Source organism: Gobius niger (assembly GCF_951799975.1).
Source record: "Gobius niger genome assembly, chromosome: 7".
NCBI classification, from domain to species: domain Eukaryota; kingdom Metazoa; phylum Chordata; class Actinopteri; order Gobiiformes; family Gobiidae; genus Gobius; species Gobius niger.
Genome location: NC_136858.1, coordinates 15,085,688 through 15,105,405, shown reverse-complemented (window position 1 = coordinate 15,105,405; position 19,718 = coordinate 15,085,688). Strand labels below are relative to the sequence as shown.

At 42.5% G+C, this 19,718-nt stretch overlaps 1 protein-coding gene across 3 annotated transcripts in view; it reads right to left on the bottom strand.

Moving 5' to 3' along the window:
• LOC306965443 (protocadherin-15-like) overlaps nt 1-19,718 on the bottom strand; it is a 494,180-nt gene that overhangs the window by 173,122 nt on the left and 301,340 nt on the right. For all 3 annotated transcript variants that reach the window (XM_079559864.1, XM_079559865.1, XM_079559863.1), the window contains 4 exons: nt 18,051-18,244; nt 14,609-14,741; nt 12,781-12,860; nt 3,331-3,424 (listed from right to left, as the gene is read on the bottom strand). In XM_079559864.1, coding sequence (XP_079415990.1) covers nt 3,331-3,424; nt 12,781-12,860; nt 14,609-14,741; nt 18,051-18,244 — 501 coding nt within the window. The remainder of the gene's footprint in view (nt 1-3,330; nt 3,425-12,780; nt 12,861-14,608; nt 14,742-18,050; nt 18,245-19,718) is intronic.

Genomic DNA, 19,718 nt, shown 5'->3' with positions numbered 1-19,718 from the left:
TAGACAAAACTTCTCTTAAGCTTTATTAAGTAAGAAAATCCACAACAGTAGTAATGTTTCACAGATTTCCAACTCACCCCGGACGACGACACAGGACTCAGGACCTCTACCATGAGGTAGGAATGCGCAGCACTTTCCGAAAATATATTTTCTGCTTGTTGTAAAAGTCTCTACAACAAACGCAGCTTCTATTGACGGAAGTGAGCGGGGGAAGTCTTTAGGAGTTACTGTGTGGACGTTGTGCTCCTCGTATCATTACGCCTCACAATATAGTACCCCTTTTTATCTGCTTATAAAATTGACATGTTACATTTCTGTGTAAATATACTTCGCATGAAAACACTTCACGTAACTTTATTTAAATAGGGAACACGCGGAAGAGCTTGGTAGCTTCTATTGTGAGCTTTTTTGGAGCTATATGACATGTGGGAGAGGCTGCGTATGTGCTCCGTTTGCATGACAGAGTGCACTGCAAAGACCAGACGGGTATATATTAACTCGTCTAAGATTAGGTAAGAACATGTCTTAGTATATAAAAACGGTGGCCTATTCCTTTAAGATACCAGATGTCCATGTTTCTTCACAATTCTTCTACCTATACTCACGATGTCTCATGTCTTTGACTAATCTCTCCCATCATGCGCATTTCGGACTTTGGCTACCTTGCACTCGCCCCTCACCTGATGTATCATGAAAGCAAAGTGCTGGTACTACACGTGCTCGGCATAGTGTATAACTCTTCTGAATGTCAACAGTAAGTCTCCGTTGCCCGCTGGAACACCCGACTGTTCGCGTTTAAGTGCTAATGTGCGCGCAGGTGAGAGGGTGGCAATCAACATCGGCGCGACGACAGCTCATCAGCTAATGTTCATTACCTCGCGCGCACCGCAACCTCCCAAACAAAAGTGCCAAAATTTCAACCTCTGCCTTTGGAGCCCCCGACAGCTGCGAGCAAACTGTGCCAAGGGAGGCGCAATCTAATTAAATTAAGACCGCTTATGTGATTACCCGCTCTCTACGGGCAGCCAGCGTTCACCGTGGCGCCGACGCCGGGTGGGAAGGATTCATAGATGTAACTGTCCAGAACGCGGGCTGTAAGATGTTACGGCGATGACAAGATCAGCAGTTTCTCCCCCGAGCGTTTTATTTCCTCCCCGGATATCCTCACAAATAAAACTGTCCATTAATCGGAAATAAGTGGCAAATGGTAGGCAGGAGAACAGGCTAACTCCTGGTGGCATCAAAAACACACAAAAGAAGATGTTGTGGGGAAGGTCATACAAAAATAAGCCTGAACATTATGTGCTATTAAGGCTTTACCTACACATTATTCATGCATGGTCCCTGTGCACACTTAAGCAAGTGCTGAATATGTCCTTGTACAACGAAATTGCGTTCAGGTGTTGGGTTGATCCTGAGCTGCTGCGACTGTGGGCCAATCTGACCAGCATGTTTTTGGAGGTAGGGGAAGCTTTCCTTGTTCTGCTGGTCAATTTTGAGGTTGGGGAAGGGATGTAAGTAACTAGAAGATAAAAAACAATAATAGAAAATAAAACTGATTGGTGTTTCTGGCCAGACAACCAGAGGGGAGTAGAGTTACTGGGAGCGGGACGTCTCCAGCTGGTCTCCATGGAGATGTTGACTAAAAGAGATTTCAATGTTGGGCCCTCATCCAAACCTATTCTATGATTACCGACAGCAAAAATACACTTTCTGTGTTTAATGTTTTGTATTGCTAGAGTAAGGATTGTAAGGAAATCTGAACAAGCTCCTGACTTATGCTTTTCTTACACACAATGGTAACACCATAATCATTCTACACATAACGTGAAGTACAGATAATATACAAACACATAGCCACAAACAACTGGCTGACAGATAGGCAGTCATCCTCTCTGTGCAGAGGTGTGCAAGACTAGGATAAAAGGGGACAGTCAACGGAGGTCTGGACTTCACTTCTTCTCTTTTTCTGAAGTCACCCGCTGGTTATACTGCTTTGTAACTAGGAACAATGGCAATAAACGCCTTATCTTTGAGACAACTTCTGTCTCCAGTGTCTGCTTTGGCTATTTCCAAATATCTGTTCTCGCGTGATACAAAAGAACCAGGTCCTAACACTAGCAACAGTATTACCCAAAATGCTACACAGTGCGCCGTTAAATAATTTGACTCATGCAGAAGTTAAAACTAGTGACCCAAGATATTACTCAAGAGTTTGAGCTTCATATATTTTATGTTTAAGTGCTGAGGTAATAGGCTAGCTAAGGAATAAAACTTAACAGTTCTGATGTACTTTTTCAATCATAAAACAGAGCTGACCACATGTGTAAATTTTAGCACTTTTTCACACCAGGCTAAAAAATGGCTTATTTTAAAACAAACTTGTTCCCATAATGTCCTGTAATTGGTGTGTGTGCAACAGTGTGCAATTTAATGCGTTGGAATGAATGAAGTGTGTGTTGATTTTAATGCTGTTTTTGGGGAAATGTATTATTCTGTATTAGTATTTTTATGACTTTGTTGACATCAGTCTGCCCAGGGACTGCAGGTGGAAATTAGCACAAGTGCTATAACCTGGTACAATGCATCTCTCCCTTGAGGTTAATGTATATTGTACACTGTCCCTGTTCAAATAAATAAATAAACTAAAACTAAACTAAACTAAAAAAAATGAATGTTACAAGGAATCAGATTGATTTTTGTAATTCGACATCAAGTATTGCTCAACTCCAGATTCACTCACACTGATAAGAACTACCGAACATTTTGCAACATATTACTTAAAGGCACATTTTGGACTATACTGTACCATCAACACAAAACTTGCTCTAAATGACCAGCTCGACACAGAAAATGCTATTTTTGCAGTGGGTAATCTAACCTAACCTGTTTAACTCTCAATTCTACTGACTTTAGTCAATGTCTCCATGGAAATGAGCTAGAGACGTACCCACTCCCGGTAAAGTTGTAGTCATGTTTTAGCAGAGGTGAGCCGCTCAGAGCAAAAAGACACGTTTGTTTGAGGTATTTCAATATATATTTCAATGGTGAAAATATCTATCATAAAAAAAAATGCTTATATTTCAATTTTTTTCATTGGGTCAAATCTTATGCGGTGTAGCTTTAAGTTAAAACAAAAAACACTGAAAATAAAAATACTTGGAAAGTAACTTGAGCAGTTGTAACAGAGTGCTACCCACTGCAAAAGAACACATGGAGGCTACAACATGAGCTAGTTAATATTTCTCAGAATTATCCGAATGAGTCTGATGAAGGAGATATTGTCGGTAATGCAGAAAGATGGTTGACATTACAGGAAGAGTGACTTACTCCTCCGGGGTTTCCGTCTGAAGCAGTGACGATCAGGCGGTACTTGTCCGTGGTCTCTCGGTCCAGAGGTTTGCCCAAAAGGAGGAGGCCAATCCTGCAAGAAGAAGTGATTATAATACATTTAACAAAACAAACACACAGCCGTGCCCTCAGTACATGTTGGCTAATGGGACGTTCTTTGATAATTGACTACATTGGCATCATGCTGGGTTTAGTTACATGACTGTCAGTAAATCCATATAACATTGTACACATAAATAATGCGCTAAGATTTAAAATATCCCATGGTTATACAGTATTTGGAGGAACAATAAGAGCACAAACCAATGTTGCTTGGACAAATCAACCCTCAACCCACACACTTTGAACTAAACAAATATTGCACTAAAGTAGTGGTTCTCGCTGTAAAGCGCGGGCTGTTTCAGGTGGTTTAGTCCGGGTTTAGTCCTGCTGGTTTAGAGGCAGTCAACCTCAGACAGCCATCTATATTATAAGTTGCTAGTTGGAAATTTATGACAGTAGAGTCTCCTATTAGTTTACAGACTCACAAAAACGAACAGGAGACTCAACTTTTTCTTGGGATTTCTTCTAACTGACTTTGATAAAGTGACTTTGAAATAGGTGTAACATCCATGTTCAACCATACTAATGTGAAAACCTCTTGAAATAAGAGATAAAGAGATTTTCTCTTTTCTTCCTTATATTTTTGTCTCTTCGTAGCACACTTCACCTCTGTTGGGACCCTGCTGTTTCTTCCGAGTGCTATAGTGCTAATAAGCAAAGTATGGCGCACCCAAAGGTGAAAACACAGCCAGGCTATGTTCCCTTTGCAGCGTTCCAAGAAAACCCACTCATCATAGAGCATGTCCCGGGGGTATCCTTATTACTGTAAACTATCAAACAAAAAAAACAAAAAAACTGCATATTATGATGTGGGATGTAAACATGCATAGAAATAACACCATAAGTCATTCTTGCTTTAATTGAACAGCGATTGGCATTACAGTTGTTCCGTTCGCTGCTTCTGGCTTTGATAAAGACATCGACATTGCTTGGTTTAAAGGCTCAGGCTAAGGAGCAGGTGGGCCTTTAGAATTTCCCACTCTGTCTTATCCAGCTCCCAGTGCGCCCAACTACAGACAGAAAGATTCATGTTTTTTTCTTCCCGGTGAATGCGGCAAACGGTGGCCCTCCTCGCTCGTTCATACGGTATAATTTGCCGCTCTGACGTGCCCGTCGCACATGCGTGAGGGGGGGTGCATTTCAAAGCACAACACGGAATTATCTTGGTTTGCACAGAGGGGCACACATCAGACACGTGAGTGTGAGAGCGAAGAGACGGGGCAAACATGGTTTTCTGCACCCGGGGGGAGACAAGGATATCCGCATTACTCTGCACTGTAAAGAAAAAGAAAAAAATACTGTGGGATTAGCAAAAGAATAACCAGCTTGGAGTTGTAAATACAACTGACAAAAATCTGGGTTATTTTCGTTTTCTTTCTTGTCTCCTTTTCAGATTGAGATTCAGCAGTACTTTTACTCATTAATTGTCTGTGAGAGTAATTACTACGCTGACAGAAAAGACAAAGGGAGACAGGGACATTGTACATCCAATTACACAATGGAGATCATTTTATTCACTGAAATGACTAAATACTGTTTAAGTGGCGCTAGCCCACAGTTAGCTTTGCCCGTTAGCCTGCTAGCTTCTTCTTCGTGATTCCATTAGTGTGTATTGGTGACTCCTACCCGGTGGCAGCGAAGTTGAAATTGTGGTTTTCTGGCCAGCCACACCAGGGGAGATTAAAGACCTCCCCAATTGTGACGCCCTTGCGTAAGCCCTGTCCTCTCCTCCACCTGTGGGCGGGGGTGTTGCGCGCTCTGTGCGTACACGCTCCTGGTCCGCACTTGGTTAATCATCTTTGCTGCAGAGCTTTTCCCTGATTGGCTGCAATTAAGGCCGGGGCTCTTTAAGGACGGCGGAGGTGGAATGGCGGTCTGTCTCTCTCTCTCTTCCTCCTTGTCGGCTCCTGGGGCACGTCTCCTCGCCCGGGTTGCCGAGCCACGCCAGCCATGCCGCCCGTTCATGATTTTATTTGTTACTCCTTACAATAAAAGCAACAACCCTGTGGGGTGTAAAACTCGTACTCTGCGTCCTGCTCCCCCTTTGTTGCAGCCTCACGAGCTGGGGTCGTAACACCAATCATCCCATGAACACTTGGATTACCCCCAGAGTAATGTTAGTTAGTACTGCTTTAAGAAAAATTCTGTGATGTAATGTAGTTATCTTTAGTCCACTGAATTCTGTCTTTGTTCCATTTTTAACACAACCTACAGTATATTGAACTCATTGTTAGCGTCTTCTTCTTCATGCTCCCAATTTCAACTTGTGACTGGGCAGCCCATGCAGAACCCATATGCATACCTCCGTATCGCCTTTAGGTCAAAGTAGACCAATCTATTCAGGCAAACGGCCAGAACTTGAATCCTGATTATCTGTTTCTCTGATGCTCAAGCCACATACAGGCTACGCCTTCATAGGGACAGGTACATCATCATAAATGGCTTCCGCATATAGCATTCTTTATGCGCAAGGACCGGAAACTTCCATCTGCCAAGTGAAGCGGAAGAAACAGAGGACGGCAGACATGAATATGTTAATGTGATGGTAATGAGGATAAATCAGTCTAATTATTATAATCAGAGTGGTAATTCTAACTATGGTAACGCTGAGTGACAAAGATAGGAGTGATTAATATTGCATAGCCGGCCCCTGGAGTGTATGTGCAGCGCTATAGGCAAGTGCCATCGGCAGTGACAATGGTTAATGTCTATTGTAATAAGGCCTTTGCTGTTGGGCCAAAAAAGAAGTTACTCAAGTAAGACAAAATTCATAAACTATAACTAACGAGGCATCAAGAATTTCAAAAATATCCTGCGGCCTCCACACTTAGAAAGGCCAAGAAACCCTCTCTTGGGAAGATACTGTGCAATGTCGGAATATGGATTTATGAATACTGAAAAAGTTCAATGTTTAAAATGTTGCGTCAACTCCATCTGCAGCCTGTGTTCATGCTCCTGTTTGTTTCTCCAAATCCATGTTGCCGTTCAAACAAGACAAAGGCAAAGTGGGCAAATCCCACATCCGGCATCATTACAAAATGCTGCAGACAGTAAATAGATCAAGTATGACTAAGATCTTGATTTAGATCAAACGTCTGAGTGAGAAGACGGCACATATTTACTTGCATTTATTTGTCTATAAAAGCCTCATAAGGATTAGCCTGGCTATCAGCAGACAAAATTTCAAGTTATATTTAGTCTGGGATTCATTTTCTCGTCGGAGAGGTGTGGTCTACGATTGTCCATAGCTGTTTTTTGGGCGCTACGAATGTCTATCATATGTGTTTGCATGTAGCCATGGCCAATTATATCAATTGTATCAGATGAAGTGTGACGTACCCGCTGTAAACCTTCGAGCTAAACTATTTAGAACACGGTCTAACGCTTGATTGAAAGATGGTGTCGCGTCTGCTGCTGTCATGTTGGACCCGTAAATGAAGTTTTATAATACATTCATGCCGGAAACAAACTACAAGCTTCCATATGTCGAATAGCATCTTCTTGCCATCCCTCCTCGTTCTGTGATTGGTCCCCAAGTCCGTGCGAAGATTTCGGCCATGGTCCCCAGGCTGTTGTGCAGTTCGAAATGATTTGAGCGCACACAGCAGCATGGGTATTCCCAGGCTACATAAGGATAACAATTTGTGACAAAATCATTATGTGTAAGCCGCATTCATTGATGACAAAATCTTACAATCAATATTTGGGATGTATATAACCCAAAGACTGTGTAAAATATGGATGTATAGCATCGCCATTAGCTGCTGAAACCTAATGGGAAATAGGAGCAGGCTCCAGACGTTCCTTGCTGTAATGGATTTTCCATTCAAACTTTTGTGCCTCTTTAAGTCATTATTGAACACAGTCTTTTCATTGTTACCTCCACGTGTTTGTCTTAACATGTGCAAGATCCTTCTATTTTCATCATATTCTAAATACATAAACTTCCTCCAAAAAACCAAGTCAAAGCGCTAGCATGAACGAGCTTCCGATAGCCCGCGCTGAACGCTACGGGCGAAGCCACCCTCACTTAAGGCCTATTCATACTCCACAAGACGCGAGAACTTTGTTCTTGCACCCAGAGCTGCGAGAACAAAATGACGTCATTTTCTTCTCGCAGCTCCTGTTCGGCAGGTCTGGCTGACGCATCAGCTCAGCAGAACTTTGTTCGGCAGGGCTGCGAGAACTCTGGCTGTGATTGGCTGGATTTTTAGTGGGCGGGGTTATTTTAGCGGAAGCGGGAAGCGAGAATCCAATGTTTACGTCCTAACACCGGTGCGGAAAACGGAGACAACATGGATAGTTTTGCGGCATCGCTCGCGGCAGTAAAATACTTCGTTGAAGGATTACAAGGACACGCACATGTAAAGAAGTCCTGGGGAGAAACACGCGGACGTTTTGGGCGAGGACGAAGAGGAATCAGAAGAGCCTGGCGCTGCCTGCGTAAAAGAGGCGAGTGATAAAGAAAAAAAAAAAGTGGTTCAGGTTCGTGGACGGAGGGAGACCAGGCTTGTACATCATAGACCCTTTCATCAAACACCGGGAAACATCACCAACATGTTCAGTGAAGGTTCTTGGATGGACAAAACCTGTACTGAGCTACACAGACGTGAAACTATTAGATATTATAAGACTTGTTCTTCTCCTCTGCTCCGTTTCATTCAGACCGTGTTGGCTTGGCGGTTTTATTTATTGTGATTGCACAACACTACTTTTGAATGAAATAAATAAAATGAAATGAAATGAAACAACATGGTTTTACTGAGTGACACGGAGGTAAGCTTTTAACGTGAACGTTTTTTAACGTAATAAACCAGCGGGAGACGTGGCTAAACATGAAGTCAATCTTCAACATGTTTTCAATATCGTGACTGATACATTTTATAATAGTTTGAAGTCAAATGGCTCGTTTTATTTCGGTCATTCCTTGTTTGTTTTGGATGCGGAAAAAGGGGGCGTGGCAGATCGGCAGAAACACGTCTTGTGGAGTATGAAATGTCAGAGCTCAGACGAACTTTGTTCTCGTTCTTTTTGCCTCAAGAACAAGAACAAAGTTCTCGCGTCTTGTGGAGTATGCAGAGGCCTTTAGTCCATCAATGATGGTAAAATGGTAAATGGTCTCAACTTATATAGCGCTTTTCCACCTACATTAGGCACTCAAAGTGCTTTACAGCAAGGATCCATTCACCCATTCATACTCTCATTCAAACACCACACTGGGGGCAATGTGGGTGAAGTGTCTTGCCCAAGGACAAAACGACAGTGTGCACTTCCAGGAGGTGGGATTCGAACCCCCGACCTTCCGATCACGAGACGACCCGCTCTACCATATGCGCCACTGTCGCCCCATGATTGAAGCCACATGGTTATGGTTGGATTACTTGGGTTTGACTTCTATCTGGAAGGAAAAACGGGCAAAGACTGAGTGCATACCAAAACTGGCAAAGTGCAGCCCCGTTTCTCACTCGTATCTGTTTTCATATATAGACATTGTTTGTCATAATACACCATCATCATTCATCCCCCATCCATCTATGTGTTCATGCATGTCCTCCTTATTTAGCCCATAATGAGCCTATCTGTACACTTTATGTGCCCGCGTGTCATTATTATGGGGAACATCTGGGATCTGACAGAGTGGTCCTCTGATTCACTGCAGTGTGTGAGCTGCCTGAATGCTGGATCTGAATGTCGCCCTCCTCTCTGAAGGGAACGGGGCCCATTTAGAGCGGCTCATGGACCAGAGTGCTCATTATTCATTTTAGCTCAATTCAACCAGTTCCCAAGTGTCCTCCATGTGGATGTGTGGAAATGCAAAATGATGCTGAAATCCAAAGAGCTTGACAAATCAGTGGTCTTTTTTTTTTGTTATTGCATATACATGTGCTGTAGGTAAGTTTCTTTGGAAGGAGGAAATGCGTGTTTCTTTGGATGCATTAAAAGTTTTCTACAGTGAGTGAAGAGGTGAAGATTTATAAACATCTTTTCGGTGTTTCAAGGCATTCTCCCGAAAGCTACAGCATATAGTAGCTATTTTCCGTAGCCACACAGAGCCCAGTGACAGCAGGACTGAAGGCTGCGCGGAATCTACTTTGAGCAGGGGCACATCCGAGTATACAGGGGCTGGGGCATTAGAGGGGAACCACTGACAGAAACTAACAAAAATAAATATATTATTTTATATTTACCTTTCAGATCTTTCAAAGCAACTTATGTTTAAAAGACTCTGTTTCAATTTTTTTTGGAAGAAGGCCCCCTTCCTTAAAACGCTAAAATGCTGCTCCAGTAATATTGTACATAGACTGGAGCATTTAAAAAATACATATTTCAAATTTTGTGGTGAAATATTATAATATATTAATATAAATATTAATTAGACTTTAAATCCAAATCCATTAGATTTTAGCCTAAATTCTAAAAATGGTTAAATCTTGAGGAAGAACTTTATATTTTAAAGTAGATTAAACACATTTTGAAAAGAAGAATTAGGCTTAACGCCGACGTTTGCGACTTGAGGTGACTTGCCGGCTAAAGAAAGACTTGACTTGACTTGACAAAAGCTATGACTCGACTTGAGCTCCCACCTTTGAGAGATAGTGTAAAATACAATTACAATACTATAAATACATGTGGGAGGAAATACGTAGGGAAAAAAAAGAGCAAACCAGTACTGAGTGCACTCCACATTTGTGATTTAGCAGGTGTGGAAAAAATGTTTGCTCTGACGTTTTCTCTGCATATGTTGGTGTAAGGTTCAGATCACACATGTTAAGGTTCAGATCACACATACTACAATTTATGTCCATTGCAAACCATGTATTCTTCTCTAATTAAGCTTGTTTACTTTGTTAATCTCCCACTGGGTTAGAGGGGACAAGAGTCTACAACTGCTACTCTGGCCCTGAGGTTACGTCTATATAAAAGGCTACAGGCGAAAAGAGCAAATTACACCCACTATACCAGGCAGCTATTTAGGACTAACATTTTCTTGTATTTGGCATCATTAGCATTTGTAGTGTAATTATTGCGATTCACTTCGCTTCTCTGAGGCACTTCGGCGCGCGCACACACAGCATGGCGAAAACTACGTTGATTAATCCCAAAATAGCTATTTGGAAAAGTGGTGCAAACTTCAGTTCTGAAAGTAATTACTGCCGTTTTTTTGGAACACCTGCACTTTTGTGGCTTTTAAAAGTTAGCGATGTTTTAACCAGGGGAGCAAGTGAATACAAAAGCGATGACTGCACCTCTACAATGCAGGCTGTCCTTGTTTGGCTGGAGACTTAGGATGCAGACAAAAAGAGTCTCTGATCAATTAGCCAGAATACGTGTGTGGTATTTGCAGCCAGCACACGTCTTTTCATCCGTGATGCTCACATTGACTTTGCTTATTTAAAGCCTGGTAAAAGCATTAGCCACTTTAATATTTCATGCCTCTCTCTGGCTCGCCAACAAATGCTTGGTTTTTGTTGTTAATGTGGCCAAGGGCGAGAGGGAGGACGAAAGGACTGGCCCTTTTGTAGCGACCAGAGTAAAAGGTCAAACAGAGAGCATAGGTTAAAGGAGCTATATCATGCTATTTTAGCCATTCCAAAGTTAAGTATAGGCATTTATATGACGTATTGTACCTCTACCATTATGGAGCACTCATTTTTGTGATAAATATAAGTGTTTTCTGGAGGTATTTTTCGAACCCGGAAGACAAAACGCTTCGATTCAGTTAACTCCGCCCCCTCTCTCCGCACATACTTTACCGTAATATAAATAAACAGCAATAAGTGAAATTGCTTCACGATGCAGTTATAAGGAGTTGACATCTGCAACACAGCTTCATAAATGGCTAACACACATGCTAATATGCTAACACACAAGCTAACCCGCGTTTGGATTGACTCACCACTCTGGTCCATCGCTGTTTACATTATGGGACTCGCGTTGGTTATAAAAGTTAATCCACTTTGGTTCTGGCGAAGGTTCACCAAACATCCATCAGTGACAGTCACAGAAAACAATATTTTGGCTGATAGTCGCTGAATCCCGGAGAAAAAAACAGCTGAGTGGCCTCTTCCTGAAAAAGGTTGAATAAACTCCTCATCCTCGTAGCCAAACGCGCTTCTTTTTCTCCGTGACATTATCGTTAGTTAAGAATAAAGAACAGGTGTGTCCAGAGTAGGTAACGAGCTCCATCTTCACAGCTGCAGCGCAAACATGACTGATCTGTTCAGACGCTCAGGGGTGTTTGTTTTGGCCACAGCTGACCTGGAAGCACCTCGGACACATCCTTTTTTATTTTTTTTATTATTTTTTTTCTCTTTGTTTCTCTCTTACGACAGAAATAATGAAAACGCGGTTTTACTAGTTAAAATCAGGCTGTAAGCATAGAATTAAGACATTACATTACAGATGTCGAGCACTTCCGTTCCGCTGTTACGACACAACTGAACACTCAGTCGTTCACCAGGAGAGGGCGGCGCAGCTGCTCAGAGAGCAGGATTCAGGAGGATTACTGAGAGCTGCGTGAATGAAGCCAAAAACCACTCTGGGGGTGTTTTTGATAAGGAAATAGCATAACAACATGGCTAAAAGCTCTGAAAAGTTGATTTTGCATGATATAGGACCTTTAAGTGGCAACAGACTGTAACACGACAGAATAGGGCATGTTATATATATATATATATTGCTTTTTTTTCTTTCTTTTTTACCAGTACTGCTACTTGGGCTCTGTGAAGCTGCCGACATCGAGTACCAGACCTTGGAGAGTGTGAATAAAAACAACCGTCAGGCCAAACCCTGGAACATGTAACTAAAGCCTGTAAGCTAATTGTAAAGCTAAAATAAAAGAGCTGCTTTCGCTCAAACACTAAATGAAGGCATCAAAGAGGGAACACAAAAACTTTCCGAGTGATTTCATTTCATTTCCTGCAGAGCCTCCAGACTTGATGGTAAATTGTTTCTGACGTCTTATGGCTGACGACATCAGGTCAAAAAGATGTCTGGCATAAATACTGTTTAAGTGGTGCTAGCCTGTAGTTAGCTTTGCCCATTAGCCTGCTAGACCCCCCCCCAGTCATCCCAATAACACTTGTATTACCTCCAGAAGGACAACGGAAAGGATTTAGTAAGGTAAACAAGTTTCTTAGTACTGCTTTAAGTAAGAAAAAAAAAAAATCAAAAACAGGTCCTGTGCATCCAAGAAGAAACAGAACTGATGGAGAGAAATTCAATTCTAAATAGCCTAGTTTACATGACAGCCTGCGCACCACAGACTTAGAACCCCTGACCTATACTTGGCTCAGCTGTAGTGGTACAAATAGACTCCAGACTTACGTCCGTGTGAGGTTGAATGTCTCCTGGGGATCTCCGCTCACGATGGTGTACGTGATGGGGTCATTCTCCCTGTCTGTGGCCTGAGGAAAGAGAACAGAGATCAGCCTTAGAGTGACCGAGCTTCCCTAAACATCTGCTGTGGCGTCCGGGAACAGAGACCGAGCTGGAGGGCAAGGCAAGGCTGGAGAACGGGTACGGCTTGTAAAAAGGGTAAATATAACACAAACTCTCAGCCAAATTGGATAATAGTTTGATATAATATTGGTCTGCTCTGTCTTGGCAGTGATGGTCTTCCACAATGCGTTTTGGAGCCAAAGTTGTAATAAGTTTAAGTGCGGCTCGTCTTTATATTACTTCATATTGCATTTTATGAGAGGGCCGTTATGAGAAGACTTCTGCTATTTTGAAGTGCTAAATTATCTTCTATTTTAAGCAACTTAGATGCACAAAGTAAAAAGAAAACGTGTAAAACGATAAATACCGCTTGTGTGTAGAGTGCCTACTGCCTAATTAAATCAGTCAGAAGTGTTCAGTCAAGAAGAAAAATATGAACTTTCTTTCTTTTCTTCTTGATGTAGTGATACATGTCCCTTGTATTTAGATCATAGGTATGTCAGGGTTAACTGATCTTTTTACATTAAGGCATGATCATAATTATACAAAGAGGAATTGATGAGAGGAATTATTAAGAAAGGAGTCGTACGGTTCCGATGGATTTCTCAAGCAGAACCGGTTCTACTTGTAGGACCGGTTCTCGAATCTCATCCCTAGATATTACACAATACAACTGGGCCAAACTGTAAATGTTTTATTGAAGATTAAATGAATATATTTATTTACGTCACAGCTTGGCCGAGCAGATTGAAGGTGATAAACCAGCTGAGAACTGGGCCATGCTTCGAAAATAATAAGCCTATATACATGTGCATAATGTTTTAGGTCACAGAGCCCTGTTTAAAGTAGCTCAGTATGGCATCACAAGTTCATTCACTAAAAGGAAAAATCATAGTATCTTTGAATGTTTAATACTGATGGGGGCCAAACTTAAGAATGTGTTCTTTTCAAAGAGGTGTTCACAAGAGGTTTAGTATTGATTTTTTTCTTTCCCACTTCTTTTTATTAACAAACCTGTCTGATCATTCCTTTGTCCTCAGATTCATAACTTCACTCCTACTACTACAGCTACTGCACAAATAAAATTAGCACAGTAGAATCAATCTGGAAAGGGTCCAGTTTAAATAGTTCCGGAAGAGAACAGACTTGAGTGGGATATTTGCGGCAGCTGATCGGATCGAGCGCACCTGGTTTTGGCCAATCACAGCTAAGTCTCAAGACGTAGCAAAACAACGAGGCACCGAAACATTTAGTTTATAAAAATGCTATTTGTGTTTGTAAGTACATGCTTTTATGCTATAGATGACCGTGCTTACATTCCTTAGAAACACATGTATTGTTGGAGTCTTAGTTAGTTGGAGTTTTGAACAACAATATTTACTGCGTGACAGCTGTTTTTACTGATTCAAACAACTTTGTGCACAAAAAGGAAAATGGGCATGCTCTCTTTCTTTTATGGATGTTGCCTGCTTTGCTGTTATGCTTTTGTGTTCATTCCATGTACGTCTGTGTAAAAAGATTTGCATTTTTTCGTATCAAGTAATTACGGTTCCAAAATGTATTCACCACATTCAAGCTATATGAGGACTGAACAGCGAGAAATTCCATCTGCCAAACTTGCCAGTAGTGAGATGATTGCTCAAACACCTACGCCTCTGTTGTCCTGAAACGACCCATATCCATTCTTTACGTGTGATCCTTTTATTTGACTCACCTGCAGGTTGAGAAGGATGGCGCTTATTCTCATGGCCTCGCTGACCTCCAGGCTGTAGCTGGTCAGGGGGAAGCGCGGCGGACTCTGGTTGTTGGGGGGCAGCACTTCGATGTACACGGTGGTGATAGAGCTCCTGGGCACAGAGAGCAGATTCACACATGAACTTGGCCGCTGTAGCAGCCCTCCTTCTTCACTCAGCTGCCCGCAGAAACTTGCTCCCGGTGCAGAGTGAAGCCATAACAAATGACTGCACATCAAAGCTGCATCAGAGCTGCAAACTGATGGGACTGCTGTGGAGTAAACATACAGGTTGGATTCTGAGTAATGCATGAGAAGCTGTTTGGCTTTTGAAATAAACACAATTTTCACGGTACAAGGAGAGTTTTTCGGGGTTATGTAGATACCTATGCCTAATATCAGGTGTAAGGTTTTTAAGTTGTTGATTTTAAGCCACACTCACTGCGGTTGCACGATGAAGGGAAAGTCAAATCTCTCACCTATTCAGAACAGAACAGGATCGCCCAAACCCATGTGACACATTCGATTGGGGGGTAGCGATCTGCCTGGGCTGATCCTGTAACCGCTTAGCCTTTTAGTAAGTGCTATTTTTATTTAAGCGTACAGCGAAAAAGTGTTCAGTTGTTAGTCCTGAGCCGCTGAGACTGAGCTGCGCCACCACTGTGGGCCAACCTGACCAGCATGTTTTCAGAGGTCGAGGAAACCGTGGCAACCGGAGGAAACATGGCTGAATGTCTTCAGTCTTCAGTCCTCCTCTGATCCTCTGAAACGGTGCAGCACCACCTGGGTTTGTCCCTGTTTCAGAGCATGGTGTCCTCCACAACAGATGGATTTGGATTTGAGCTTGATCAGCAGGGGAAATTCTGGCGTAAACTCTGGGTGTTTAGTTAAAGATCCGTGGAACATCGCAAGTAACCCCAAAACAGCAGTTTGGTCTTAAAGCACGTTGGGCTAAACAGCTGCAATCAGGACTAGCTCTTTGCTAAAAACAACGTAGTAGCAAATGGTAAACTGGACATGGTGTGCATAGACATCAACCCCCTTGCGCCGCTCCCTTTCTGCTGCCAAAGGACATTTGGATCGGTGGCTGTCATGTAGAATGGGACAAAACTGGTTTGACAGTTTTTGGTGGAAAACAGATGAGTCAAATCTCCTAGTCGGGTTACACTTCACACGTAGTGACTGTGTACAATTGTATCCTAAAATATAGGATAAAAGATAAGATATTTCTCTCCTGGTATCCCTGGCATGTATGGCTTATGTTACGGAAACATTTTTTTTGTGACATATAACCTGAAAAGTTTCACGGTGTCGCTTTGAAGAGTCTATGTTATATCAAACTGATCTTGTACAGCTTTTAAACATATTCTGCCTTCTAAAAAAAGGAAAAAAACAATACATCCCATTGTGACCCACGAAGCTCCTGTGTTGCACAACTTGAGCCCTTGCAGCCTTGTTCGGAGCTTGGTCCAAATCGATTCACGCCAGCTTGCACTGCTGAAGGTTATACACATTTTCATAATGGAGATAGTTTGCCTTGTTCCCCGTATTATAAATTAGTTACTGTAGTGTATCAAAGTCAATGTGTCAAAAAGTTGTTTTATAAATGTTGCTGATGAAACAGGAGAACCAGCACATTTTCTTTAATGAGTATGTGGATACCAATTTAAAGCAGATGAGGGCGAGTGCATCAATGGTCTAGAAATAACATAACCGGTGCACTTTTTGTATTCTTCTGACTGCTTCTGTCACACACAGCAAGCCGTCCTACCAGTAAGTTAATAGCCAGCTACTTCTATATAGTATGAATACCAACTCGAACAAGACAAGGTTGAAAACAGACATGAAAGTATTTACTTGAGTGCATAGCTGAGCGGATAACTGTAATTGTCAGTGAAGGCTATTGAGTCATCTGCTGTTCGCTGTAGTTGAAGTGTAGGACGTTGTGCCACTCATCTGAAAGGCTTTGTCAACGACAAGTTTCCAGCTCAGATAGCGGACAAAATAAAGACCACTGGGAGGGGTTTAGCGTGCATGGCTTTAGCTTGTTCGCGATCTGAGCTGGAAACTTTAGTGTCGTTGGCGAAGCCTTCCGGATGAGCGGAATGACTCCTGTACGACTGAGAGCCTACACAGACATCTAACTACTGTATAATTGGTGTCTTGTTACAATCCACTTCACAAATAAGGTAAAAAAAAAAAGTGGCCTTTAAAAAAAAAAAACTAACTTAGCCACCTTATCTGAAAGCCGAGCTCCTGAAATCTGTTGATCTCAGTAAGACAGTGGTGCTCTGAAAAGCAAAGGGATGACATTTGTACAGCAGACACTTCCTCTTGCTCTTATCTGTGGACTTCTGTGAGCCGCCTCACTAACAGATGTTTGTTTTTCCTCAATGATTTAAAAAGGCCTCAGCCACTTCATCCCCGACAACATCTCACACCTGTACGGTGCAAAACACTAACTACAGAAAGTGCTCTTTAGTGCTTAATCAAACGCTAAACTAGAGAAAACACCCATTCATTATGTGATTGAGTACTCTATGGAGTGCAGCACTGAATAAGGCCCATCTGTTGGCATATTTAGAACAGCTTGTACACGATGATGTTTCTCCATTATTCAACTCAACAAGACACAAACTCAGATGCCGGAGTGAAATATTTAGCGACATTTGCAAAGTCGACTTTTTTGTGCTTTTAACTATTTCACAATGCTCTGCAACAAACCAGCCTTTTCCTGTTTAAAACCCATGTTTTAATGTTTTAGTAAAAGTGCTCCAAATCCAATCTTGGGCTGGTTCAGGAAACAAAAAGCTTATTCAAAATTGACATGGGCTTTGCGAAAAAATTCTGAAAATCTGCCTACGAACTACTGACACTTGGAGATTGACACTGGTTCACTCCCTGTCGTAAGCAGAGCAATGTGGAGTACTCCAGTCATTGCAATGAAGACTTTGGTGTGAATAACATTGAAGAAGCAGCTGCTTCACAAACGGATGTATCCGCACGGCAAAGAAAACCGCAATCTGTGGCCCAGCTCAATTTTAAAGCCACGACCCACACCTTTTTGACAACAAAGTCAGAATTTTAGACCACACCTGTGAAAGAAATGGAGGTCTAAAGGATAATGAGTAATGTAATGAGCAGATAACACACCAGGGAACTAACAAGGTGGAATTGATGCTCCCCAAACAGAACAAGAGACCATTAACAAGATGTAACCAGTGAAACCACATCCAAATTGAGACAGTTCTTTTGATTGGGTGGGTGACTCTTAATTTTTATTGAGTTGGGTTGGGTTGGGTCAGAACTGCTCACCACTACCAGTCTGAATATGCAAGATAACTCAAATGAATGAACAAACAGGGAAATAAAGCAAACATTATCACATTGGTTAATTGGGATTGTTGACCAAGCGAGTTCTTACTTGCGCTGTGCTTCGGGTGCGTTGTCTGAAGCCCTCACAGTGAGCGTGTAGGCCCTCCCCACAGTGAGGCTGACTCCGGGTGCGATGGTGATGCGGCCCGTGCGGTTGCTGATGACAAAGTCTCCCTGGGCTCCCAACACAATCTCGTATGTCACCAGGCCATTCATCCCCTCGTCTGCGTCTGTGGCACTGAGCTGCCGGGACAGATGGAGGATAGCGTTCATTATACATGATCAACACATGATACGTATACTACTGTCAGTATTGTTATTCACGCACTTTATGGATAGAGCAAATAACACCACACAGTTTGTTTGAGAAGTTAATTTCTCAGCAAGATGTTGTGACTGATTATGTTTGACGCAAGTCTCGGGTTATTGCACTGTTGACCTCAAGGTATAGTTTTTGAGGTATTGTTGAGATATTAAAATGGATACGTCAACCACACCCTACTCCCTTGCTATTGTCCTTCTTTAGCACAATATAGACTTTCAACATGGACTCAGCAACAGGTGGCATGAAGGCAAAAGTGCATGACATCATAGTAAAGGTTTTCCAAAGACTGGGTTGTGTTTGTAGATGTTTTGTCTCTCATCCAAGAGACTTCTTCACGTCATGTCAGAGTAGTTTTTCCTATTCACCTTATTCCGGAGGCTCGCGTGGGCGCCGCCATGAATTGTGCCCGCCCCTTTTCTCCTATGTGTTAACATGGGACTGGAGAAGTCCACATAAAATCAGTCACTACACGAAAACAAAGCCGTTTTCAGGCCGCGCAGAGAAACGGTGCAGTGTTGACATGTTGGTGCAAATGAACATTGGCCATTTTACACAAATCCATCGACTAAACATCAGATTTGAGCGGAGAATATTTTCCCTCGTTCTCCGGTAAAATGAACGGACTTCGCGCTCGACCGGAAGTGTCAGTACAACGAGGTGCCGAGACAACGCAAAAAGTGGCAAAAGTGGGCGGGGCGGAATAAGGTGAATACACAGGCTACACAAATTACAGTGTTTTTTTGCACGTTGTTATGGCGATAGGCTCTCTGACAGCGCTCACTCACTCTCCGCCTACTTTGCCACATGTAACACCAAAATGGAGCAAGAGAGACCAATTGCCTTCCCCCTGTCACTCCCAAGGTGCGAGTGCTTCTCCTCTTCGCGTCCCCACTTGGCTGTGCCTCATGTTTTCTCTGCTCGGAGTCGGTGCTGCATTGGCCACACAGTCATTTAAATGATCTTCTTATTGTCTCTAGCAGTGTATCAGGACAGTAGTTTAGCAAATAGACGAGAGTAAAGCCGTTGTTCAAGGCCTATTTGTCTCAAAGGGGATTTGAATCCACACGGTTCTCATGAGTGCAGTTACTTTCAGTAACTATGGTTCTCTGAATGTGCACAGTCTAAAACAAATTATTCGTAGGCATATTCTGCTTAGCCAGGTGCAGGTTTCAGTTAGTTTTAAATCAGGGGTTCCCAAACTGTGGGTCAGGGACCAGCGGTGAGAGAATGTGACCCTTTGCCATATACCATTTTAAAAAGTGGGTAAAAGAGACTGATAGTAGTCCTAAATCCCAGTCTCACAGTGGCTTAGTGGTTCTCACACTGAGGGGCAGGGCCTGAATTGAGTGTTCCACTTCTGCCCTGCACTACTGCACAGTGGAACTGTTATGA